The sequence below is a fragment of the Nematolebias whitei genome, chromosome 2 (assembly GCF_014905685.2).
Source record: "Nematolebias whitei isolate Nwh7 chromosome 2, NemWhi1, whole genome shotgun sequence".
Lineage (NCBI taxonomy): Eukaryota > Metazoa > Chordata > Actinopteri > Cyprinodontiformes > Rivulidae > Nematolebias > Nematolebias whitei.
The window spans coordinates 4,287,078-4,314,236 of NC_056499.1; the positions used below are offsets into that span (position 1 = coordinate 4,287,078).

Below are 27,159 nucleotides of genomic sequence, written 5' to 3' on the forward strand. Positions count from 1 at the left end.
CCAGCTGCTGGACCCAGCTGCTGAACCCAGCTGCTGAACCCAGCTGCTGGACTCAGCTGCTGGACCCAGCCGGTGGACTCAGCCGGTGGACTCAGCCGGTGGACTCAGCCACCGCGTCAGTGCCAGCCTCCTGTTTTTAGTTTTATTTTTTACGTGCCGCACGTTTCTTTCACTTTTGCAGCTTAATAATGTTTTTAGTTTTCCTGTGACTTATTTGCAGTATGAAAAATGGTAAGAGCATAAATATACACACCTTGATTTGACTGTGTTTGTAACTACTTTAATTTGATTTTAATTGTTTATTTTGCTGAATTATTGTCGTACTTTATATGGTGTCTGTCTAAAACAGGTCTCTCTTGTAAATGAGTCCTCGTGACTCAATGAGACGAAACTGTAGAAATAAAAGTTGAATGAACGAATCACAGAACTTCTTCAACTAAGCTAATCTTTACACTAATTTATATTTCACAAGTTTGGTTTGAGCTGCAATACTTTTAAATTTCATGACTTATTGTGAAGTTATCGTTGCTTGTTCCCGTCTGTGTCCTGTGTCTAATCTACTAAAGAGCTGAAGTGCGTAAGTGAAGCTCTCAGCTTAAAAAGCTCCAAATATGAACTCAGAGGGCAAACTTCAGATGAACACCGCAGATCTTTACGCTCTCATTTAAACCTGCTGATGTTTCCGTGCAGTAAATTTATGAGGCTAAAAGCTAAATTTCACGCTCGTTGACTACAGCCTCTGTTAGCGGCCTCATTATTGACTGAATGAATCGCCTGCAGATGTTCATTTCATCTATTTATAATGTGAATTTACATATCCAAACAAATTATGCAGGACAAGAAAAAATAACCCCAATAAGCAAACATTTAAGTTCGCCTTCGAGGGATGCTAAATTTGTCATATAGCTGTAGCATTTTTCAAATTCAGTTAAATCCATATAAAGATTAAAAAAAAATTGTATGAAACAAAATTCAGCTCCAGAAACACGACAGAGGGATTTTACAGACTTACTAAACAAGATGTTGACACGGCAAATATGTTGTAATTTCCAAATAAACCCAAACACAGAGATTCTTATAAAATGAATTATCTATATCTCACATCTTTGTATTACTTTTTAGTTTTTCTGCATTATTAATTATTTTGCACCCGAGTCACAGATCTAATCTAATTTCCTTTCTCAAGTCATCTCTCGAAATGTCACTGTCAGCCTTTAGGACGAATCTTTTAACTAATAATTTTTCCATTTAGACCATTTTATTGAACCATTTTAAGAATTTATATATTCACGAGCACGTATCTAATCCAGGCCAATCTGTAAATGACAAGAAAATCATTTCGTGCGGGTCCTTAAGGGGCGTCGGGAGCCTTGTTTCAACACAAATGTGCAATTTGCAGCGAGCAGACGACGGTGAACCTGGTGACACCTAAATTAGGCGGGTGGGATCTGTAGGTTGCTGATTAGAGAAGCGGGTTTATGATATTTTATGATTTTGCACTGGAAATAAAAACTGTTTTACATATTCAAGACGGGGCAAAAGTTTCTATTTATGACTAACTAAATAATTCTAGTTTATTATATTGTCATCAGTGACGTTTGAGAAGATTTTCAGATATCCGGGTCATGGGAAATCATAAGAAAAAAACAAAAACAACTGGATTTATCTGAAGGTGAAGATGTTTCACGCCCCATTCAAGGTGTTTTCTCAATTAGAGTTGAAGTTTAAGGCTTTAAAGCATCTCATGCAGTTTAAAGCTTAGAAGATTTTGGTGTTTATCTGTAAGATTTGTTTCTTTTACTAAAGCTTTTACTCAGTTTAAATGTGACATCTGAGAAATGACACACAAGCACAACATCGTTTTACAAAGTCCATTTAGTTCAGTTTGTGTCATCCGTTAAACTGTGAAACTCCAAGAATTTCATACCAGACAGCTCATACGGGACGTCACAGATCAAGATTACACATTTAGTTGAAGAACTGACTAATAAACTGACTAATAACTAATAAATGACTAATAAAACAAACAGATTTTCACCGTTTAAAAAACAACAGTTTCACTTTTGTTTCAGTGGTGTTGCTTCTCTTGACTCAGAGAGATCCGTATCACATTCAACACTTCTTACTTGATCATGATTTAGAACGACAATAAAGGGAATTTTAAACCTCGACTTTTATCCCATGTATGTCAAATTGTTGTTGCTCAAAGAGAACATATTTAAAAATTAATACTGAATATAAAGAGGTAGCAAGAGAAGATGAAAATGAAAAATATCGTAGGAATCTTTATTGGCAAGAGCTCAAGATACTTGCTATATAAGATCTGCATCGACCTTTTAACCTCCAACACACACACACACGCACGCACGCACGCACGCACACACACAAAGCCACTAAATTACATTTGTGTGACACCAATATTACACTGTTAGGAAAATAAATATCTTCCATGTATATCATTGACATATTGAGAAGACTATACATGTAAGGGTCAAAGTTCTTTAGTGCCATTCGCATCACATGTGGTACATGAGGTGGAACGGAATTGTGTACTGTACTCAAGGTTCCAGTTACTGTACACCCAAAATAGTAAAACTATAAAGTATAAAAAGAAACAGTAAGCAAGGATCTAAGATATGCACCAAGATATACACTCAACAATAATAATGTAATATAATACATGTATTAAACAGCAGCCTGAACATGAGTCTGTTGTGAGCAGATGGGTATGAACACAGCACTTTAACTCTCTTTGGCCCAAAATGGCCCCCCTCATAAAAGTCAAATAAAAATGCAACATATAGCAATAATTCTACTTCCATTGCATCAAATTCATTCAACATCAGACCTAACTATAGATATAAAGTATTTTTTAAATTATTTTTTCCATATTTTTATGGTTTTTTTGTGTGTAAAATAAATAAATAAATAAATAAAACACCTTTCTAATTTTTCTCAGAGAAAACCATAAAATATGCAATATTCTCTAAAAATGAGGAGTAAAGTGGAATATGTGGCATGAGGTTATTGCTGCCTTGACTACGTCAATAATTGACAACATGGATTTTGATGCATAATTATTTGGGGGCCCAGTTACTCACCTCCATGGGAATATTCCAAGCCATGTACACGTGACTTTTGAACTCGTCCATCCAAACCTCTGCGACCCGGAGGGCGTTTCGCCGCACATGCGACGTCAGGTCCTCGGTGTAGGGTTTGTGAGCCCGCTCGATGTGGGCGATGCGAGCGCAGGGCAGGACCTCGACGCTCCCCCCACACTGCCACACCTAATAAAAAAACAAATCAGGTAAATGGAAAAGAAAACGCAGGCCGCTTCAGAACTTGTAGTTAAAATGCCTCCCGTGTGTACTCATGGAATGCTTTGAGTTTATATAAAACAAATAAAAGTTTAGATTTTTGATCAGTTCCTTGTAAAGTCATTCAGCTCTTATTGTACATTTTAGTTGTTTGTTGACAGAAACAATCTGACGGTTTCTTAGGAGGAAAAAACGCTTGGAACACTTAAAAATCATTATGGAAGTTCACGTTTGTGCACGTCTGAACTGCTTCAAGTGCGTCTGAGAAGCTGCTGCACCTCATCACCTCTGCCACCCACTTTGTCCCTGACTGTGAGGAAGGAGACCCGATGCTGCAAAATGTCAATAGTCCCAATGCAGAGGAGGAAAGGCCGGACTGCTGGATGAAACAAAACAAAAAAATAAAACTCGAGCTGCTCACATAATAAAGACCTCTGGGAGGCTCCGGATATTGGTGCAGAAATCTCTGCAAACTTTACACAATTAATAGGCTTAGACACGTTAAAATGTAAAAAGAACGGTAAACAAATTGCTTAACAAGGTTTTGCAGCATTAATTAAGAGGCGCACATTAAATGACAGGAGGACTAAGTGGATTACAGAAGTTATTGATGCTGTTATGTTGCTACAAATCTTTGTGGTCAATTTTATTAGGTGACAATTTTTATCTGCAGACTCCTGCAATCTAGTTTTGTAATTATTAAACCATTGTTTTAGGCAGTCTTATTTTTACCAGAGATTATTGTGGAAAGGAGTAATTTACTGTTAAAGTGAGTTTACTGCTTGCGCAGGGCGTAGTGATGCATCTGCCGTTGCAGCAATGTTGCAGCAACGTATCAACACAGCCATCATTCTATAGAAGTTAAAAGATGGAGAACATGAAGAAATGGTTTGAACCAATAAATGCTGATTTTGCCACAGCGGCAGGAGGTTTGGACACAGAATGCAGACTGGGATGTGAAACTCATTTTTTTTATTATAATAAAAAATAAAAAATAAACTGGTGTGCGGCAAAAATTACAAAACTTCTTGAGGGAATCAAAAGGACCACAAGGAGAACCGTGGCATTAAGCCAACAATGTCACTGTGGATGTGAAGGAGAAGACGGTCTGATGAGGAAGTGGAGACAGCTGATGGAAAACAGGTGAGAGTGGGCGTGGCAAACTGACTGAGGGAGAGAACGATGGTGCAAAGAAACACAAGGAAGCTGAAAGAATGAAAACATTAAATAAAACTAACCATAAAACACAAAAAGTTATAAATAAAACTAACAAACCCAGATCCTGACAGCTATTGACGCATTATTCCATGCATCTAATGCTGTACATATAAATATAAGCTTCTTTGTCTTTTTTTAAATATAATTTAATCTATTCTGCCCAGCCTTAATATTAGTTCCTATATTCTGAACTCTTATTTTATACTCTCCTATAATTTTCAACAGTCCAATCACATCAGAGTTTAACAAATTTTTAACTATGAATAACAATGACAGAACATTTCCAGCATCTTTTGTTTAATTTAGAGGGGAGTGAATTGGAAAAGAAATGGAGCAGCACAATGCTGCTGATTAGTTTCACTAAAATATGAATGGTCACTCAAAGCAGTCCACAGCGACGAAGATGATGTGATGATCCATTTGCTCAAATCTATTTGGGTTAATCAAAGATTTCCCAGCCAGAGCTGGTGGAGGGTGCTCAGAAATCACTCCAGTGCTGAGCTTTTATGACCCGGTGCTTTATTTGAATAGGATTCTTATCATCACACAGGGCTTTTCTTGTGAGGACAAAAGTGCTGAGCTGAAGTCCTCCCTGTCAAACCAGTCAAATTCAAAGAAACACAGATACTATTTACTGCTAAAGAAGAATCGTAGACCAAGAAAGACAAACATCCCACGTGATGCAGACTGATGATGTGATTGCAGCATCAGTGATAAGACATTAAACCGTCACTCAAACAAACCTAATTGTGGCTCATCAGCAACAATAAAAAGTTGATTTTATTAAAAAGAAAAAACAAGTTGGGAATTCTGAAAGGATTTTGCAACTTAAAATTAAATAATTTGCTGGTCAGGGGTTAAAAAAATGTACATATAATCAGTGAAGATATTTATTCATGTATTTAATAGTGACATTCTTCTAAGAGCAACTGATGACGTAATATTTTGTGTTTTTATTGATTAATTTATGAACATAAAGATGTATGTTTATCATTAGGCTAACTATATTTCTACAGACAGATTTATAATTTTAATTAAAAAAACTAAATATAACTAAACGAAGAAAAGTTTGTGTCCCGGAAAAAAAACCCAACAGATTCAATTTTCGTGCTTTTGATGATCTCTTATGTCTTTTTTTTATAAAAATCAAAATGGATCTTTAACACAAGATAAACAGAAAATACTCATAAAGGCACTGGGAGTGCGTCTTTAATACATTTATTGTATACAAATATATTCTTACTTTTTGTATTTGGGGATAAAAAAAAATCTAAACAGCTGCTTTTGTTCGTGTTAGTAAAATGTATTTTTGTGCTGAAGCGCAGAAAAAAACTAAAGAGGGTCTGATTCTGTTTATAGTCGACTGGTTCATCAAACGTGTTCTCATATTTCTATAAAATGAGTTTCAGCCGGTAACCTTTAGGCAGTGTGGGTTTGTCTTATCCCCGATCGTTTGTTCTTGTTGATCAGCTCAACACATCCAGAGCCAAGTGAGAGGGTAATCAATACACAATCATAGAAACAACAACGTAGACTGTGCAGAACAGGTGAGAGGTAAAGGAAAACCTGTCCGAGGAAAATACATCAACTGTTTCAGAATGAGCAACATGTGAATTGTGTCAGACTCTGGTTAATAACAGATAACAGACCAGAGCTTCAAACAGCAGCCAGAGAAGTGTCCAGGGGGAGAAGCTGTGCAGTCAAAAACATCTGGCACAACATCAGCTGGACGGTAATTATAACAATAAAGAGACACTTCTTTACCTTGTTTGGCTTTTGGTTTATTTGGTCATGGTAGCTAACTGGATTCTGATGGGTAGTTTCCTCTTAATTTTGTTTTATTAATCTAAAGAATTACAAAATAAATTTTGGGCTGAGGGTTGGTAATAAAAGATAATAAATTATACATTAAGAAAAGAAAAATCTCCAAATGTACGTCCCATTCTTCTACTTTTCTACCTCTACCCTGAGCATAAAACCTGTGTTAACACTGATAATTTGATGGTGGTTAATAAAATAAAATATCAACATATATATATATATAACATAGATAAGTAAAGTAAGTTTCTTTCAGCTGCTCCCTTCTTCAGAGGTTGCCACGGTGAGCAAACTCACATGACTCACAAACCTGGGCTCAAACCCGCAACCTCAAAATTACATGACCCTGACACTGACCATTAAGCTACTGCAGCCCTCCAAGCTACCACAAACCCAAGTTGCCATATTTTTCTCCCTATAAGTCACTGTTTTTTGCATAATTTACATGTCCTGTGACTTATACACCGAAGCAACATATTTATCTATTTTTCCCCATATCTATAAACCATTTTTGGCTGAGATATGACTGTTTTCATTCATTCTGACTGGAAATATTGAACAAACCATTTTCAGCTGCTAGATGGCACTCGAGTAGTATGGCATGCCGTTGTATCATGTAATAGGTAAATGTGACTATTAATGACACAATTGGTTTGCCATAGACTGCCACCGTCGTCTGCCTGGCGCAACCGTCAAATCAGCTTAGTTTCGCTGCGCCGCCCCGGTGAAATGCAGCTGATTTGACCATTGAAGCACATTTATTACACAGGGCGGCTGTGGCTGAGTGGTTAGAGCAGTCGGCCTCCAATGCAACATTTGGGGGTTCGATTCCACCAGCAGTCACATGCCGAAGTGTCCATGGTCCAGACACTGAACCCCTCATTGCTTCTGATGTGTCCCATCAGTGTCTGAATGTGATTAAGCTTTGTAGAGATCTAGTAGAGTGCTGCATGAATGGGTAAATGAGATGGTTGTGTGAAGCGCTTTGAGTGTCTTGATAAGATAGAAAGGCGTTATATAAGTACAGTCCATTTCCATTATTAAGTAAAAGTTCAACTGAGACACACCTTTGCTATAAAGTCGAGCAAACAAATAATTGTTTTTAAGTGTTAATCTTGTTAAATTCTTGTTAAAGTCCTCCAGTGCACACTCCTGCTGCCGCCATTTGGCAGCCAATCGATTTTTGGCACAACACCGGCCCACATGTCCGGGGAGTTAGCTGTGACGGATAATAGATGCGACTTATACGGCGAAGCGACATGTACGGCGGAAAATACGGTGTGCATATATAACATAATATTATATATAATTAGAATATAAAAATATTGCAATCACTTTATTATCTGGTCGACAGTTTTATGTACTAGTGGTGTGGTTATGTAGAACTTGAATTTGTCAGCTGAGGACAGTCCAGCTGTTGACAGAGTTCAGAAGACAGCATGAATACATTTTCTTCTTTAGTTTTGGTTCTTTGTGGAGGCAGAAATATGGTGATAGTTCTTTATTATCCTCTATCATAACTTTATTGAAGTGTGTAGCAGAACTGATATTGTTGGTGGGTTTAAATGGTGACACTGATATTTCAAATGAAAGTGTTGGAAAAAATAATTCCCAGTTACCAAAATTAACAGGTATCATAAATGTCATGTAAATCTGTGATGGATATTTACATTTTTCTAGTGTGGCATGCTGAAAAGATATTTAAAATTTTGTGTAAATGATGCATTTGTTACTTTTCCCCCAAATCCTGGTAAAATATTAATAATAACAATAAAAAAAACAGTAATTCAAGAAAACTTTTAAGACAATTTGTTATACATTATTGCAACATTTACAGCTTGAAAATTTGTTCCAGTACTTTCTAAAAGGAAGCCATTTACAGCTTTAATGCACTGGTCCAAAAATAATTTCCCTCCATTGTTTTGTGTCACGTTTCCTTTTTCTGACAATGAAACAAATGCCTCAGAGCTTTTGCCTTCAGTATCCCACTAATTGCCTGCTGCGGTTTTTCCAAATCCACAACAAAGAACTGGCCATTACTGTCAAGACAGAAGTCTGAATCTTTCATAACTTTCATTGGCTGCATTGGTTTATTCCAAACACGCTGACTTCATACCACTGGATATTCCTAATAGTGCATTCCCCTTGAATGATCAACCCACCATCTAATTTGCATTTTGACTCATGCAATCTGCTTTCCAGCACGCTCGTGAGCAAAAACAATGCTGCTGCAGACAATTACACAACGCTTTACTCCGGCACAATCTTCAATGAAACGCTTTCCTCCGTTTCCCGGCTGTCAAATTGCCTACAAGACGTGTAAACATAAATGCGCACACTTGCTCCCTGTCATTCAGGAATGCCAACATATTTCACTCACACTGTGGCACAATGAAATCACCACTTCACTACTTACAGTCCATGTTGAGTCTGCCTGTTTTATTAGGAGACAGATCTTTTTCTCCATTAAGTCTCGCTGACTTCACAGCAATAAAACGGCTTCAGTCAGAGCAGCACAATCACTTCTTTGTAAACATAAAACTCATCTCAAGAAATGCCCCACTCCTTCTTTTCCATCTTCAAGTCGGCCCGTCTGACGGGTCCTTTAGCAAATACACTTCAGTCTTCCTGACCGCAGAGCTGTTTTTTCTCTTCTTTACTTCATGTTGAAATTTCACTGGTAGAAAAGCTGTCTCGCATCATGCCTGGATGATCAGCAGCTAATCTCACTGCTGCTCTCATCATAATTTGTTTTGGAGAACAGCAGAAGCTGGAAACTTCTGATGGAAACACAGTGTGAGGGGAATGCAATGGTGTCAGTTAAAAACACTGAAGTGCCTTTTCCATAGCTCTTCTTCAGCACAACTCGACTCGGTTCGGTACGGTTCTTTTTCCACCAGCAAGTTTTCGTGGAACTGGCCCCTTTTTTAGTCCCTTCTTTTCGGGAACCGAACCGGCACCAAAATGTGGCGTTATAACAATGTTGGTCACTGACTGGTCAGGGGGCGGAGTCACTGGATCTTTCAGAAACTTTTCAAAACATCCTGATCCACCATTTGCAATTACTCAGAACTTGGAGCAGCAGCTGGACCTATTTTTAAAATTTAAAAACAATAATGACAGCACCGTGGTCTTAAGTCCAGGCATTTTTTGTGTTTAGGGACTGACGACAAAATTCAGAGCGAGCTAGTCACCGCGGAGGATCGTACGAGCTGCTGACCCGTTGAAGCGAGCGAGGTCGGGGTCCTGCCTATATAATAATCTGTATTATTTATAATTTACCAGAAACTTCAAAATAAATTCTCACCGCGTTTGACAAAAAGCCACAGACTGAGCATAATCTTCAGTAAAGCAATGAGATCCTCCATTTTGGTTGTGTATCTTTTCAGGGTCTTCCCCTTAATACGTTTAGATAGCTTAAGGGAGCACTGCAGCCACCAGCTGGTAAGGCGAGTTGGATTCTGGACCCCGCCTACAGAACCGGTACTGAACGTGCATATGGAAATGCAACATGGACCGAACTGAGCCGAGTCGATCCAGGCTGATGAGGGGCTATGGAAAAGTACCATTAATAACCCAGACAGAATTGAAAATGGCTGCTGTCATGAAAGGCGAGAGATATTTGCCTCTGTATGTTTGGTTATGTGTGCACACATGCACACACGTGCATGTGTTTGTTTGACTTACTATCATTTACATTCAGTATATCATGAACCAGTGGACAGATGACCTGACTTAACCTTGTTGGACTTTTCTACATGGATGATTGAGCATGCATCAGGACAACCACTGGACAGATGTTATGATCTTGGAGTTTTGGTGTTCGTTTTGTCGGTTCATTATTATTTTTTCAGTTCTTTCTGCTCCTCATCGTTTGGTAATCACTCCCCACAGAGTACATTTACTCCTGATTCTCACTCAGTCATGCTCTTCTACATTAGATTTTTGTTGCAAGTTGTAGGAACGGTTTCACCACCATACCCTGACATTTTGATTCTACTGTAAGACACAAAGTAGTCACTGGATGGACATCTACACCTGATTACCTTTGGAGGAACCCTGATTCAAGATGGCTGATACAGTTAATTGACCCAAGCAAACGCAGAAATGTCCACCTCAGTGAGTTTTTGCAGAGTTTAAGATACAGATTGGTGTAGTAGTAGCTGAGAGTCATGACCGATGCATGCTTCTGAGCAGGTTCATTCAAAACGTTGTCATGCATAGTGGTAGTTAATATGCAGTCCTGCAATGAATGCTTCTTTCAGGTTTTTTATGTGTGTAATTAACTGTTTCTTCTAAGAAACAGTATCATGAAGGGATGTTGGGAAGTGGAATGAGTAGATATAGCAGGATAAAAATAATTTGGTATTGTTTGAAGTTGAGCAGAAAGCGATCTAAAGGGCCACGAATCGATGCAGCTGTCATACCAGCAGTCATTAGTACAAGCTGGAGAACTGGGGTGCATTTCCTTTTAATTATTAAAGACCTAAAAGAACTGAATGACACCAGATGCAAAAACATGATCTGATAAAATTAGAACTCTTGAATTATTCATTTGCACTTACTTTCACTTACAGTATATATATGTTTTAATCTACTGGAAAATGGTGAACATGAGGTCTAATTTTTGGTACGTAATCAAATACGTTTAAAAATATTTTAAAAAGAAATGTGCAACACTGGGAAAACAAAATCAGGTGATACCTTGGCAATTATAAATGTGAGGCTTTAAATAATATAAGAACAGCAAAGGAAATACAACTGTACATTTACGGTTGAAAACAAAACCTCAGGAATTTTTTTCACCATATGTGGAGTGATTTAAAATATATAAAAAAAGTCTTAAGTAACTTTTGTTTCAGATTCTGAAACTATCAGCTGTAATGTTCCTGCTCCACCTCTCCAGTCTCCCCAACAGCCTCGTCTTTCTTAAAATCCACCCAGTATTTTCTAAAGCATTTATTTCACATTTATTCACTATAAAGCATTAAAAATACTTCACTTTTTAATAAAATCAGGCAACACTTAGTCTGTTCTTTTGCTGTCTGATGCTTAACTTGAGACTGTGCAGACAACTGGCACTGGCAGGATCAGATTGCACTGACTGCTGAATTTTTAATCCACCATCCTTTCCACAGAAAGGCTGAACCATTAACTGATAATCCTGTTCTCGAGAGTCAAGTCAGGAAACTGTCTCAACACAAAGACTGGAACAAACAATGGAACATGCACAAATGATGTGTTTTAATGTACAGGAAACAGATGATTGTACTGATTAGGATCAATTTCATAAATCAAAATGTAGATTTGTGCCAGTGTAAGTTCTGACTAGCTTTATACATTCTGAAAGCAGCAGCCTCGTCATTCAGTTTCAAGTGTCAAATACTTCATTCTGTTTGTTTTTAATTGACCAGACAAATCCCAGTGAGATCACAGATCTCTTTGAAAAGATCACTTTTTGGCAGCGAGACAACAGTGCTAACCATTAAGATGTGCTGGTGCCAGCTTGAGTCCAGAAGTGATATAAAATACAAAACATCCATCCGTCTATCTTCCACAGCTTATCCGTAATCGGATCATGGAGGCAACAGGTCCAGGAGAGAAACCAAGACATCCCTTTCCCCAGAGACACTGGGGGACCCCGAGGCGTTCCCAGGCCAGAGAAGCTATACAACCCCTCCAGTGACTTCTGGGTGTTCCCCGGGGCCTCCGACCAGTGGGACGTGCCCGGAAAACCTCTAACCTCTAAGGCGTCCAGGAGGCGCCCAGATGCTCGAACCACCTCAACTGACTCTTTTCAATGCAGAGGAGCAGCAGCTCTACTCTGAGCGCCCCAAATGACGGAGTTCCTTACCTATCTCTAAGGCTAAGCCCGGCCACCCTGGAAAGGAAGCACGTTTTGGACGATATTATCTGGGATCTCATTCTGTCATGATCCAAACCTCATGATTCTCTTGGAAATGAGTCCTTGTGACTCAGTGAGACTACCTGTATAAATAAAGGTTGAATGAATGACTAGATGTCACCTGTAAATGGAAAGATTTGCTTTTTGACTCAGTTCTTTCTTCACATGACAAACCGAAGCAATGCCCTCATTACTAAAGACGAGGCCCCAATCTGTCCATCTCCCGCTCCATCCTACCATCACTCGTGAACAAGACACCCAGATACTTGAACTCTTCCACCTGAAGAAAACCATCTCCCCCGGGTTGGAGGAGGGAGGGGGGATACAAAATAGTTTTATTGAAATCTAATAGAAATATTTAGCTCTAGTTGAATAATAAAAATGTCCTTTTTTTATCATTAGACAGGATCTGTTTCTGAAAAAGAAACCCAATTTAACTTTCAATTTAATTAAAATTTTTATTGTATAATTTTATAATTTTTTATAATTTATTTAATTTATAAAATTTTATTTCAATTTAGTTTTGTTTAAAACCTGAAAAACAAACAAAAGGGTTTTAAAATGAACTCTAAAATACACGGGCAGCAAGTTGAGCGAAGCCAGGACAGCTGTGATGTGCTCTCTTTTACGTGTTCCTGTTAAAAGGCATACAGCAGCATTTTGTACCAGCTGCAGATGTGTAAGTGAGGACTGGCTGAATCTGAGATAGAGGGCATTACAGTAATCCAGCCATGATGAAATGAAAGCATGGATTACTGTTTCAAACTGTTGCCTTGAATGAATAGATTTTACCTTTGTCAATTTTCTCAAATGATAAAAATCAGACTTGACTGTGGCCCTTATTTGACTGTTGAGTTTAAAATCACCATCTTAAAACCAAGGTTTGTAACTGTGGACTTAACGTATATTGCCAGGGGGTCTAAGTCAACCGGAGGGCTCCAACAAGCTCCACTAGGTCCAAAAACTACTCTTGGTACCTCTGTCTTTTTTTCATTAAAATGCAGGAAGTTTAGGGCCTTCCAAGCTTTAAGATCCTCGAGACACGATGAAAGGGGTTTAATGGACCAGGCATCAAGTTGCCTTAAAAGCACAATTTGGCAATCATGAGTAGCAGCGAAAGGAAATGCCATGTTTCCTAAAACTCGATCCTAGAGGAAGTAGATTCAAAGAAAAAACAAAGGCCCTAAAATTGAGCCCTGAGGAACTCCACATGACAGAGGAGCAGAAAAGGATTCACACACAGCAATTTTTACAGAAAATGTTCTGTCTGCCAGACCCCAACCACTCCAGAGCAGTCCCTCCGATGCCTGCTTGGTGCTGTAGATGTGACAATGAAATGATGTGGCCCCCTGTGTCAAAAGCAGCAAAAACTCACAATAAGACACGAAAATTAACCTCCGGCCAACTCACTTATCATAATCAACATCATCTGCTTGATTCTGTTGGCGCCCACATAAAGACTTGCTGTAATAGTTTGGCATCTTCTAGAAATCCAATGTGTCATTCTCATGTTTTGGAACTTGAGCTGCAAAATCACCGATTTATCAAATGTTTCAAGATTCAGAAAACTTCTTCACCGATTGTGAGCTAAAGGGGCACAAGAGAAATGTTCAAACACCGACCAGCCGTAGGTAATAAATAGGCAACTACTTTCTAAAATATCTTGTCTAATAATTAATGACAGTGATGAGAAAATTATCTGCAAATCTCCAAACTCATTAAGAGTAGTGAGAGGATTAGCATCCTTCTTAGTCATTCGGGTCATTAGCTAAGCAACAAAGATGAATCACGACTCAAGTGATACGAATGCTTTTAAATCCAGACACTCAAACAGTGTGTCAGAAAACTGAGTGGTGTTCTTCGTCAGAACTGTTTTCTGTCACTAGAACACTGAATACATAATCTGACGTCTATTGAATTCAACAGCTATAGTGAAAAATTTACACATAAAATATCAATGGTTGATTTTTTTTAATTTTAAAAGATTTTAATGACATATTGGTGGTAAGTTAATATAAGTTTCAGGCTTTATTGCTTGAGTTTGGCGTCCTTATTTTAAGAAGTTGATGCCTTTGTTTTTATCTTCATAAAAATTTGAATCTGTTTGATTTTAGTGTTCATTGTAGTGAACAGGTTTATTGAAATCCTTTACTTTTAGCTCCCACAAATTTGTCAAGTATTAAAAATACAGTTATGTTCCACAAAACTTTTGTTTCAAAAACAAGAACTTTTGTAGGTAATTTAGGACAAAACAATTAAAATTTGAACAAAATCTGAACTGGTAGAAAAACAGAGGATATAAAACTTTTCAACTTTTCAGTTTCTTTCCAGAAGTTCAGTTTGGTTTCATTTCCTAATCCCAGCAGAGTGGGCCCAGGTTTGTTCTACAGCAGGACATCAACCTCAAACACACAGCTGAGGACACAAAGAAAGATCTCCAGAGTCCTGCAAGGGACGCTCTATCTACTGTTTTTGGATCTCACAAAGAGAAAGACACTAAATCCACAAGAGAAGTGTGGCGAGATGCTGCCAAGGATGTAAAGAAAAATGTTCCAAGTGTGACTAGAAAAACCTGTGCTGCGGGAACGGCAAGAATTTTTATTTTTAAAAAGTTATTCAGACATGAGAATTGTAAAGCAGCAGGTAGGACCATTGCATGTCCATCCACCACAGCATCATTCAGCTATTATTGCTAACACTTACTTAGCTCTTAGTGTTACCCACAAAACTAAATCATTAATAATGAATATAAATGCAAATTACAGCAAAGCATGAGGAAGTCATTCACACAGACAGTTTAAAACCCAAACAGTGGCCTTGAGTTATGAAGAACCACCCCAACATTTCTCAAGTATTCAATGTTTCCTTAACAAGACTTCATTTCCTTTATTGGACACAAGTTTGGGAATCTGACTCTTGGTTGCTGGGCAGCACGGTGGTGCAGTTGTCTCTCAGTGGACAGGTTACTCTGGTTCAAATCCTGGTCCGGGGGCCTTTCTGGGTGGAGTTTGCATGTTCTCTCCGTGCTGCGTGGGTTTTCTCCAGGTGCTCCAGTTTCCTCCCACATACCAAAAACATGCATGTTAGGCTGATGGTAACTTTAAATTGTCCCTAGGTGAGTGAGACTGAGTGAATGGTTGTTTGTCTCGTTTGTCTCTGTGTGTCCCTGTGATGGACTGGAGACCTGTCCAGGGTGTCCATGTGATGGACTGAAGACCTGTCCAGGGTGTCCATGTGATGGACTGGAGACCTGTCCAGGGTGTCCCCCACCTCTTACACAGTGATAGCTGGATTTGGGCTCCAGTGACCCCAGCGACCCAAAAACAAGAAGCGGGTAAAAATAATTGATGGATGTATAGATGAATCAATGGATGGATGGATGGATGGATGGATGGATGAATCAATGGATGTATGGATGAATCAATGGATGGATGGATGGATGGATGAATCAATGGATGGATGGATGGATGGATGGATGGTATAGTTGCTGTTTGGATGAAATTAAATTAAAAGTTAAAGTGCCATGTGTTGACATCATTGTACTTTTCTATATAATGATTAAATTAGTTCTCTGCATTTAACCCATCACATGTGAGATACAGCCAGGTGGAGCAGTGGGCAGCTATGTGGGTGCCCGGGGAGCAGTTGGGGATTAGGTGTCTTGCTCAAGGACACCACAACATGTGGTCATGGCAGGGAGTTGAGCCTGCAACTTTCTGGTCCCACGTCAGCTGCCCTACCTCTACACCATCTCAGCCCCTCCGTGAGAAGCCATAGTTGTGTTACTTGGGTTGAATTGTTGTAGCAACAAAATAAAATTGTTTTTTAAAGGCCTTTGTGACTTTAGAGATTTCTGACTGCAAAGCAGTGTAGAAGAATCTTTAATGAAATTATGTTTTTGTTGTAAAGAATTCAAAACAATAACTACAGGACAGACGGGGAATCACTCCTGAACATTTAAGGTCATGTCCTTCTTTTTCAATCATCACAGAAAAGAGCAGCAGTTTCTTAAAAAAATGCTGCTGTGGCTGCTGTAGAGGGGTTTTATCTCCAGAGTCAAAACTATAAAGAATTGAATTCTGCAATCTTGAAATGACGAGTATTTTTTATGCAACATATCTTTTAGTAACGTTTTCAGGTCTCTCATATAAACGAGTCCTCGAGGCTCAATGAGATTAACCTGTATAAATAAAGGTTGAACGAATCTCTTTGGCACATCTACATGGGCATATATCCCACTATCAACCACTACAAATGTTGCTTCTTCCAAAAGGAGAACTGTTTTAACATTTATAATAAAACTAGTTCCTAAATGCTTGTATGCATTCAACCTGTAGTGTGCATGCACACCTTTCATAAACATCCAGCACGTTTCCATTTCCACGGTTTATTCACACAGTTAAGAGCATTTCTTAAATTATCTTCTGTTGTATTGTACAGTTCAGGTAAAATAACTTTCTGCTGAGTGCAAATAAGTTTTTAACACTTAAACATTAGAAACATGTCTGTTAGACAGCAAGATGAACGGCCTTTCTCCTTTCAGCATCTCTCAAATTCACAAGTAAGTCTGATCAAATAAAAGGTAGCAGGGTCCTAAAAGTTTAGTTTTACGAGTTCTGGAGCTCTGCCACGTTCTCCTTTGGTAGATAATAAAAATAATTTATAAAGCCATTTGAAAGCGAGACAGAGTAATGGAGCCAATCTGATCAACAGACTGCGCTGCTTATTAAAGTAGAAACTTCTGTCAATATTACTGGGATTAAAATTATGTTTTAACATTTACCACAATGGAAATGCTAAATATTAAAGTTGCCTGCAGGACACTGAAATCTGCCATTTGTTTAGTATTGAATTACAGGTTGCTAGCATCACATGAATCATCTTAAGATGCATATAGATGTTCTATTTTCATTTTGTACAGGAGGCCTGCATCCCCATTCACATCACCTCTGTCAGACAAAAGACTTTCTCATTGATTGTAGCCCTGGTCTGAAATTACACGGTGGGAAGCCATGGATTTTCAGCCGCCCAGGGGTCATGGAGCTCAATCAGGACTGTTTTACAATTACAGCCTGAGTCTAGTGCAACACTGTTTTCACCATAAATTATAACAAAGACCTCAGTTCTTTAATGGAGAAAATCAAAACGTCAGTATAGAAAGTATGAACAGATCTTTTCATCTGAAACTTCACAAATTAATGTAATTCTACACTATATTGGTTTTCTATTTAGGTGTAATATTCATGCTGAGTCAGAATAAATAAAAGTACATGTTTTTTTATTTATTTATACAAATGGCTTGATTGTTATCATCGTTAATATTGAAGTATACAGTTAGAATTTGCTAATTCCCTAGAAATGTGTTTAACCCCCGACCTCAATGTGTGAAGATAAACGCACACATGAAGTCAACCACAAGTAGTTTATAACCACTGTTACAGCTTATGCGTGTGAACAATTTGCTTTGGTGTTTAACAAACTGGATTTTACTGCCATGCTGGTTTAAATGTCCTGCTTCTGCTGCGTGAAGAAGCTTGTGCCGCACAAAACAGTTGAGTGACAACTTTTATTCTTCCGTGAACAAAATTAAATGTATCCAATAAAATAACGTCATTGATTTTCACATTTTAAGTACACGCAGTTTAAAAGTTTTAACTCGGTGAGTAAACTCTTGATCTGTACTCTGTTCCAGCTGAGAATAAAACTTTTACTGGCTGCAGTAAACAAATCAGAATGAAGGGACAGCTGTACTCCAGCTGATTTAACAAGTGTGGTTTTCACCAGACATTGTTTCACCTACAATGTTCCAAACGGTCCAAACACAAGGATGTTCCAGTTGAGGATGTCATGTAGGATTTCTGTAATTCAGCCTCCTAACCATAGTGTGTCCTAATTGTAGCCTGCAGCTGACAGATTGTTACCAACCCTGCAGTCTGTGTGGACAGCAAGACACTTGAGAAACACCAGACAAGAGGATGGACTGATTTTATTAATCCTGAGCTCACCTGGTCTATTTTTTTTTTCATTCAACCTTTATTTAAACAGATAAATCACACTGAACCTTGAAGACTCATTTACGAGTGAGACCTGTTGACAGACAAAAAGTAATGAAAGTGACACGTATAGGATTTGTAGACAAAAAAAAAAATCCAATCAAATTTACTCCTTGGCCAAGGAGAGATAGCCTGAGATTGAAAAAAACACCCCGCACATGTTACACAGACATTCCACGGGGAGGGGAGACGACAAGGTGGTGAGCGTGTTCAAGGACACTCCAGAGGCACTGTAAGAGTTGTAATAAGAATGGAATAATCAGCCAGTTCCCTCTGGTGGGATCCGTAAACACTCTCGAGGGGTGCCGAGGTCGACCTAGGACAGTGCCAGAGAGAATCCAAGAGTTCTGAAATGATGACACAATGTTTATTCAGCTGGGTCCCTCCGATAGGTCCACAGATTTCCTCAGTGGGAGGGGGCAGAGCATTGAATTTACAGGGCCTCCAGGCGACTTGAGATAACTTGAGATTCACACCAGCCCTGTTGTCCCAAACTCTAGCCCGTTTTATCAGTTGCGTTGAGAGACCAACTGACCAGATCCAATCCATAGCAAAAATTACAGTTTGGAAGATATGTAGAGAGAGGCTCTGAAGCAATTTCACTGACAGGACAGAGCAAAAGCAAAGCGGAAGAGGGAGAGGAGGGGAAAGCGTCCGCCCTTGACAAGAGCAAGTGGTGAAGTGAGATCAATCAACCTTTATTTATACAGGTAAATCCCATTGAGCCTCGAGGACTCATTTACAAGAGAGACCTGATTTCAACAAAGAAAGATGACAACAATGGACAACAGCAACAACAATAAGCAGTTATAAAAACTCATACTACAGTTTTTTTTTTTTTTTTTTAACAAATAGGATGGCTAAAAGGAAAAAGGTAACAAAACCAAAAAAACAGCTAGATTCCAAGACAAATGTATAAAACTAAAAACAGGAACATGTCAGCATTGGACCCTGCCAGGAGTCCAACAGATTCTTAAAGCCACTTAGAGAGGTCAAGGTCGAGAGCTTCAAATCTTTTTGTAAGATATTCCAGGAAACAGGAGCGGAGTAGGAGAAGGCCCTTTTGCCTAGTTCAGTCCTCACTGAGGGAACACTGCAGGTAATAATGTCCTGAGAGCGCACTCCGTAGCTGCACTCACGCAGAGACATGTAGGAGGAGATGTACGAAGGCAGCAGACCAAGAAGTGATTTAAAGATGAAAATGTACCAGTGAGAGAGTCTGCGTGAAGTTAATGATGTCCAGTTAACCAGTGAATACAGGGTGCAGTGGTGGGTACGATAATCACAGCCAGTTATGAATCTTAGTGCACCATGATAGACAGCATCCAACATCTGCAGGGTTCTTGTAGGAGCGTTCATGTAAATAATATCACCAAAATCAATTGAGGGAAGGAAAGTCACAGATACAAGGCGTTTTCTAGCATTCAGGGTTAGACAGGATCTGTTTCTGAAAAAGAAACCCAGTTTAATTTTCAGTTTCTTTACCAAGTTTTCCACATGGAGCTTAAAAGAAAGATGTGAGTCGACCAAGATACCCAAATATTTATAGGAATCAACAAACTCAATGGGGACACCATTTGAGGATAAAATCGGAGGAAGAACTGCTGGGACCAACTTCCTATTTGAAAAAAGCATCCCTTTGGTTTTTTTCGGCATTTAGGACAAGTTTGAGGTGAAACAAATCAGTCTGGATGTAGTTAAATGCAGATTTCAAAAGCTGGAAAGCCTTAGCAACAGTTTTAGCTCGACAATAAACAACTGTGTCATCAGCATAGAAATGTATGGATGCATTAGGGATGTTTTTACCTACATTATGTATGTAGATTGTAAAGAGGGTGGGTCCTAAGACTGAGCCTTGTGGTACACCATTGTTGACTGTTAAATAACTGGAGGAAGTACCATTATGTTGAACACATTGCCTCCGGTCTGAAAGATAGTTAGAGAACCAACCAATGGTGTGATCTGAGAAACCGATTTCTGAGAGTTTATGACACAAGATGTTATGATCCACAGTGTCAAAAGCTTTAGACAAGTCTAAGAAAAGTGCAGCACAATAATCCTTAGCATCCAGTGCTTCAACAACGTCATTAAGAACCTTCAGTGAAGCAGTGGTTGTGCTGTGTTGTTTCCTGAAACCAGATTGATGTGGAGGTAAGATGTTAAATGAGTCCAGGTAATTTTTGATTTGAGAGTTTATCAGTTTTTCTAGAATCTTGGCTAAAATGCAGAGTTTAGAGATTGGTCGATAGTTGTTCAGTGAGGTGGGGTCACCTCCCTTCAGCAAAGGAAGAACAAAGGCTGTTTTCCAAGTGTCTGGGATGGAGTTTTGTCTTATGGAGAGATTGAAGATGTGGGTCACAGGGACTGTGATGATATGAGCAGCCAGCCTTAAGAAATAAGGTGGAAGTTCATCTGGACCTGCAGATTTTTTAGGATCAAGATCTTTTAACAGTTTATTGACCTCACTGACTGAGAATGGAGAAAAAGAGAAGCTGTGATTAACTGAGGATTGACTTGTAGGAGGGATTTGATTTGTAGAAGTTTGGTTATTAAGTGAAGTGGCTGATTTTCCATTAGTTACTGTGTCAAATAAAGAACCAGAAGCAACAAAATGTTTGTTGAGACAGTTCAGGATCTCGTGCTTATTTGACACAGGAACAGAGTTAACGAGAAGTTGTGATGGGAGGTCAGATGATTGGGGGGTGCCTGAGAGAGATTTAATTGTTTTCCAGAATCTGTTGGGGTCATTTAGATTTTTGGAGGTCTGAGATAAGAAATAGTTTCGTTTTGCTGCTTTGACAGAAGTTGTACATTTATTCCTCATCTGTCGGAAACTCAACCAATCAGTGTCTGAGTCAGATTTTCTCGCTGCGGCCCAAAGATGATCTCTCCTGTGCAGGAGGTCAGCTAGCTCTGGAGTAAACCAGGGGCTGTCTCGTCCCTTTATTCTGAACTGACGAAAAGGAGCATGTAAGTTCAGGAAATAAATGAAATTATTATGGAAATAGTTCCAAGCAGAGTTCACGTCATCAGTTAACAGAATACGATGCCAGTCAAAGTGAGACAGATCCCAGAGGAATGACTGTTCACAGAAATGTTTCAGATCCCTTTTTTTAATTAATCTGGGCTTAGAAGGTGGAAGTTTACTATTTCTTAAAGCCGCTGTCACACAATGATCACTCAAAAGATCAGCGAATACACCTGTACCAGGGAATTTGTGAGGCATATTAGTTAGAAACAGGTCTAAGATGGAGGAATTGTCAGGATGGCTTTTATTTAATCTGGTGGGGGAGTCGATCAGTTGGGTTAAATTAAAAGACAAGCAACATTCCTTGAATTTGTCACAGAGGGGGGTCGACTTACACCAATCAATGTTGAGATCTCCTGCCAAAAAGATCTCTTTGAATTTTATATTCAAAGAGTTGTGAGTGAAATATGAGTAATTTACTAATCTTTTTCTGAATTTGTTCCTACAATGGGTAAAACTTGGCAAAACAGCAACAACAACTTCATTCAATGTCAGAAGCTAAAGAAGAAGGCCTGAATAATGGAATAATAGTTTTAATAATACTTTTATAACTATTACACAATCAAAAATGTTCTATTTAAATGATTAGCAATAATTGCAGTTGCCCACACAGAGTCATGTGATTAATCACTACAAATATTGATTGTGTCTGTAGACTAAAAATGATAACTATTACTGCAAATGTAAATATCAGAGATAATGAAACATTGAATTTATTGCACACTTTACATTTGAAACTATCCAACAGATACCACTTTGCTCACACTGAAAACAAATTGGGTGCTGAAAATTTGGCAGAAATTGGCCGGGTAAATAATTATGCTGACTGTAATGGTGTTTTATTGCCACTACTATAAATAATGTGCCCACAGCCTGCTGTGTAATTGTTTTTTATAGTCCTCGATGAGCCTAACTCTTCACCACATCCTTGCCGGTTGAGTAATATCTTTGTTTCTTTTGATGCATTGTCTCATACTGGCTTCAGAAGTGCAATCTCAAGAATTTACAGTTGTTTTGGGAAATCACTTGAATGGTAATTCTGTTTTGGTGTTCTTGTGGTAATTTGCTGTGTACTCTCCATCGTCTGACTTGATGAACCACCACAGAGAAACCTGCATGTTCGGCTTGCAGCACATTTATCTCAGAGAACAATTGAACGCACCGTTATGTGAAAACCAAACAGGACAAATTTAGATTGGGAGTCTAACTCTGCAATCCGATTTATCCTGGACACTGATCACACACACCAGGATTCAATTTCAGCTTATTATTGCAGGAAGCTATCATCATAACTTCCCTGCATTCATTGGATCGATCTGTGACTCACTGGGTGTTTATTCCTTTTGGAGAAGTGGCCATTAATACTGGACTTCCAGTGTAGCCAGTGGATATCCTTTTATTTATTTATTTTTTTACAGAAAATGGCAAAGACTTTCTTGCAGAGGTAAGCTTCAAAAAGCAATGCTAAATTATCATCAGGTCATAGCTACTGGATTTATGTTTTAGATTTATTGCTTCAACTTGCTATGTGCATCTTCAGGGCTAAACTCCAACATTATTATTTTTATCTTGCATTAAACATACACATTTTATTTTATTTAGCCTGGATGCTAAGTAGAAGGCAGCACAGTGACTCAGTTGGTAGAGCTTCCAACTCTCAGTGAGCAGGTCGCCGGTTCAAATCCTGGCCGGGGATCTTTCTGGGTGGAGTTTGCATGTTCTCTCTGTGCTGCATGGGTTTTCTCCGGTTTCCTCCCACAGACCAAAAACATAAATGCTAGACTGATTGTTAACTCTAAATTATTCCTAGGTGAGAGAGAGAGAATGTTGTCTATTTTGTCTCTATGCGTCCCTGTCATGGACTGGAGACATGTCCAGGAGTCCCTGTAATGAACTAGAGACCTGTCCAGGGTGTCCCCCGCCTCTTGCACAGTGACTGCTGGATATGGGCACAGGTGACGCCCACAACTTGAAAAGGAAGAAGTGGGTAAAGATATGTCTCTATAAAAACGTATCTATAAAAAAAGAAACTGTCCAGATGACCTGACTGAGCAATACTGGATTTGATACCTGGATGATTGCACATGAACTTTGTTGCCTTGAACCACTTTGGTTGTGGCTGCCTGCCTGGGAGGAGTCGGCGGGGGACAGGAGGACCCCCAGAAACCATTTTAGCTCCAGCAAACTTGTTGGTCCACTTAAGACGTTTACTGCTTGTTGGAAAAGCAGTTTACTGGAACTCCTCAGGCTGATGAAGCCCTCCGGATAGAGGGCGAAACGTCGCTATAAAAAAGAAACTGTCCAGATGACCTGATTGAGACTTATTGGATATACCTAGATGATTGAGCATGACCTTTGTTGGGGTAAGATATTTGATGGATGGATGGATGGATGGATGGATAGATGGATGGATGCTAAGTGGAATTAAAACATCATCATTGGGGGAGTGGCGGCACAGAGGTTAGAGAAGGTGGGCCTGTGATCTGAAAGTTGCAGGTTCAACTCCCGGTACCATCAACATCAAAATGTGAGTGGAAAAAGTGAAACACCCACACCTGCCTCCACCCTCATTTGCTCCATTCTGGGCCCCTGAGCAAGGCCCTCAACCCCCACCATCTGCTCCCTAAACAGTTCTCGTGGCTCAATGAGACTACCTGGATAAATAAAGGCTAAATGAAATAAATAACTAAATGAAAACATCATCATGTCTTTTCTCAGAGGAAATTATTTTGTAAATCATAAAGGTAAAATGTAAAAGTTTGTAATTGCTTCTGGTTCTTTACACTTGTGCAGTAATTTTGCCTTTGCCCCTGGTTTTAATGTAGTTTGATAATTTTCAGAGTACAATGACTTTACACATCATAACCTTGGAGAAATTGTTGTAAAGTAGGTTGGTGAGACACTCGTGAGACTAGAATTCCACCCAGCAAACCTGTTTTTAGCTTTTTGAATTATACATGGACAGCCAACCCTCCCTGGTCGTAGCATCACAGCTGTGTCTTTGCAGAGCGATGCAAATTGACCACAAGTTGATGTTGGTGCAACGAAGCACATAAAGTCTTCCACTGATACCATTTGGAATGAGCAGGCATGCATAACTTAGAGCCTGAAAAAACAATTTATCTTGATATTTTGATCTGGTCGATCTCTTATGAAAGTGCTTGTTAGCCGTCATGCAGCACACAGTCGATTCTGTGTTCATGGAGTCAGAATGATGACAGCTAATACCAAAAAATAACATTAACATTTAAATTTTATATAAAATAGAACAGTTTACTTTGAAATACAAACCAAAAACTTTACTGTTAGGGTAAAAATTGAATGAAAGAAAAAAAAGTTGTATTGTAAAATATAACAGAGCTCATAAAAATCATCTGTTGATGTTACAAATGTTTTTATTTTATGAACTATGAATATCTTTTTATGCTGACTGGTCTTTTTGACAAATGTTTTTTCTTTTATTGTTGATGGTTTTCAGTTTCAGTGCCACAGTGTTACCTCCGTGGAGCAGACGTAAGGGGCAGAAATACCCACCCCGCATTATAAAGACACCAATGCAGAAAAACTGCACTTGACTTCTTCTTGATCTGGTTTGCTGTTCACCAAAAACAACTGCAATTACATTAAGTTTAAAATGATTGCATGTTATAGAGTTCAGCACAAATACAAAATAAACAGGGAAACAATTAAGAAATTAAATGAACAACCTCAGCCACTGCATTAAAATCTGTTCTAAATTTGTTCTAGACTTGCGCCGCTCAAGGTGGCTGCATGTTGGAGCAGCTCTGTTACTTTCATTCAGAGATTTTGCTTTTGGAAACTTTAATTCCTCTTTTTCTGGATGTAAGTCATTTTTTGGATGATTGTTTCCTCTGGTATCAGATGCTGTGCAGCTGGAAGGATTTTTACTGAAACTTTTTTAGTTTTGGACATTTGTTATGATGTGTAACCATGGCAACAAGGCAGTTTTCTACAACAACAGCAGCTGATTAACATCTCAAAAGCTCAAATAATATCTCATCTACAGCACCAAATTTCAAATGAGTTAAAAAGGATGTTCTGTGGACGCATTCTCATCTACCTGCCAGCTGTGCTCGAGTGCCTGACCACTGAGATCCTGGAACTAGCAGGAAACACGGCTCATGACAGTGGAAGGACAGGATCGTCCCTCGGCACCTACAGTTGGCTGTCCACAGCGACGAGGAGCTTTGCAGACTGCTGGGAGGAGTGACCATCGCTCTGGGAGGAGTTCTGCTCTGCATTCGGGCGGTCCTACAGACCGGGGTAACTGAGAGGCCAGCAGAGTCTGGGTGGACAGATCAGACAGCATCTGCAGCCAGTTTCTTAGGATCCACTGTGGGATGGACCTTTACAAGAGATCCTTCCTGCCTACAGCCATCAGTATCTGTAACATCTCTTAATGAAATGAGGATAACGAGTTACAACAAATAATTTCCCTTTGGGATTAATACAGTATTTTTGAATTGAATTGAATTGAAACTACTGAATAAATGAATATTAGTAATGTACTCTGAGACTGAGGAGGGCTAGTTTACATAAACACATTTTTCAAGTAAGTTTAGTTTAATTATTATTTGTAAATTCAATTCAGTTCAATTCAAAAATACTTAATTAATCCCAGAGGGAAATTGTGTTGTCGTAGCTCATCATCCTGGTTTCATTCAAGAGTTGTTAGATGCTGATAGCTGTGGGCAGGAAGGATCTCCTGCAGTGAAGCCGAAGAATCTGGCCACAGTTACCGATCCGTCCACCCAGATCCAGCTTGCTGTCAGATCCGGCGGGCCTCTTGGTCCTCCTGGGCAGCAGGACCGCCCAAATGCCAGACAGAATTCCTCCCTGAGTGATGGTCACTACTCCCAGCAGTCTGCAGAGCTCCTCACGAGCCGAGTTTCTCACCAGCTCCAGGATCTCGGTGGTCAGGTACTCGAGCACTACCGGCAGGTTGACGAGAGTTTGTCCACAGCGCCTCCTTTTCAACTCATTTGGGATTTGGGGCTGTAGATGAGATATTTGAGCTTTTGAGATGTTAATCAGCTGCTCCTTGATGTAAAAAAAAAAAAAAAAAACCACGTTGTTGCTATGGTTACGCATCATAACAAATGTCCAAAAGTAAAAAGGTTTCAGTAAAAATCCTTCCAGTTGCACAACATCCGATACCAGAGGAAACAATCATCGTAAAAAAAAGTGATATACATCCAGAAAAAAAGAGGAATTAAAGTTTTCAAAAGCAGTAAATCAGAATGGATAGAGCTGCTCCAACATGCAGCCACCTTGAGCGGCGCAATTCTAGAACTCAATGTGCAATGCAATTCTAGAAATGTGGTTTTTGGAGCTTTAATGCCAATTTGATAATAAATAAATTGTGGCATTTTAAGCAGTGTATTATGAAATTCTTTATCAAAGGTTCGTGAACGATCGGCACATATTATTCAGACGAAGGAAAAAAATGACACACAGACTGTAACTTGCTAGAATAATATTTGTCATTTATTAATCTGCCACAAGAAAAAAAAACAGCCAAGCAAAAGAGTCATGTACACTCTTAACACACAAATTGATATGAGTATCCCTCACCGTGACAAAATGATCGGGAAGCCTTTCGATCCAATGAGGAGAACTCAATCAGGCGATCTGGCACCGCGCGCTGGTCCAGAACAAGACTTCAAACTCTCTGTGTCTGATACATTTCTTATAAAGGCTTCCCTGATCGCGTGAGAGCAGATCAAAGCAAGTTTTGATGGTTGCCAGGAGGACAGATTTAATTAAATCTGTTTTTCCTTCATCAAAGTAGTCTGTGCA

At 39.1% G+C, this 27,159-nt stretch overlaps 1 protein-coding gene across 1 annotated transcript in view; it reads right to left on the reverse strand.

Moving 5' to 3' along the window:
• galnt18b (UDP-N-acetyl-alpha-D-galactosamine:polypeptide N-acetylgalactosaminyltransferase 18b) overlaps positions 1 to 27,159 on the reverse strand; it is a 149,402-nt gene that overhangs the window by 11,630 nt on the left and 110,613 nt on the right. Inside the window, exon 7 of the mRNA XM_037692780.1 lies at positions 3,102 to 3,287. Within this exon, the coding sequence (XP_037548708.1) occupies positions 3,102 to 3,287 (186 nt within the window). The remainder of the gene's footprint in view (positions 1 to 3,101; positions 3,288 to 27,159) is intronic.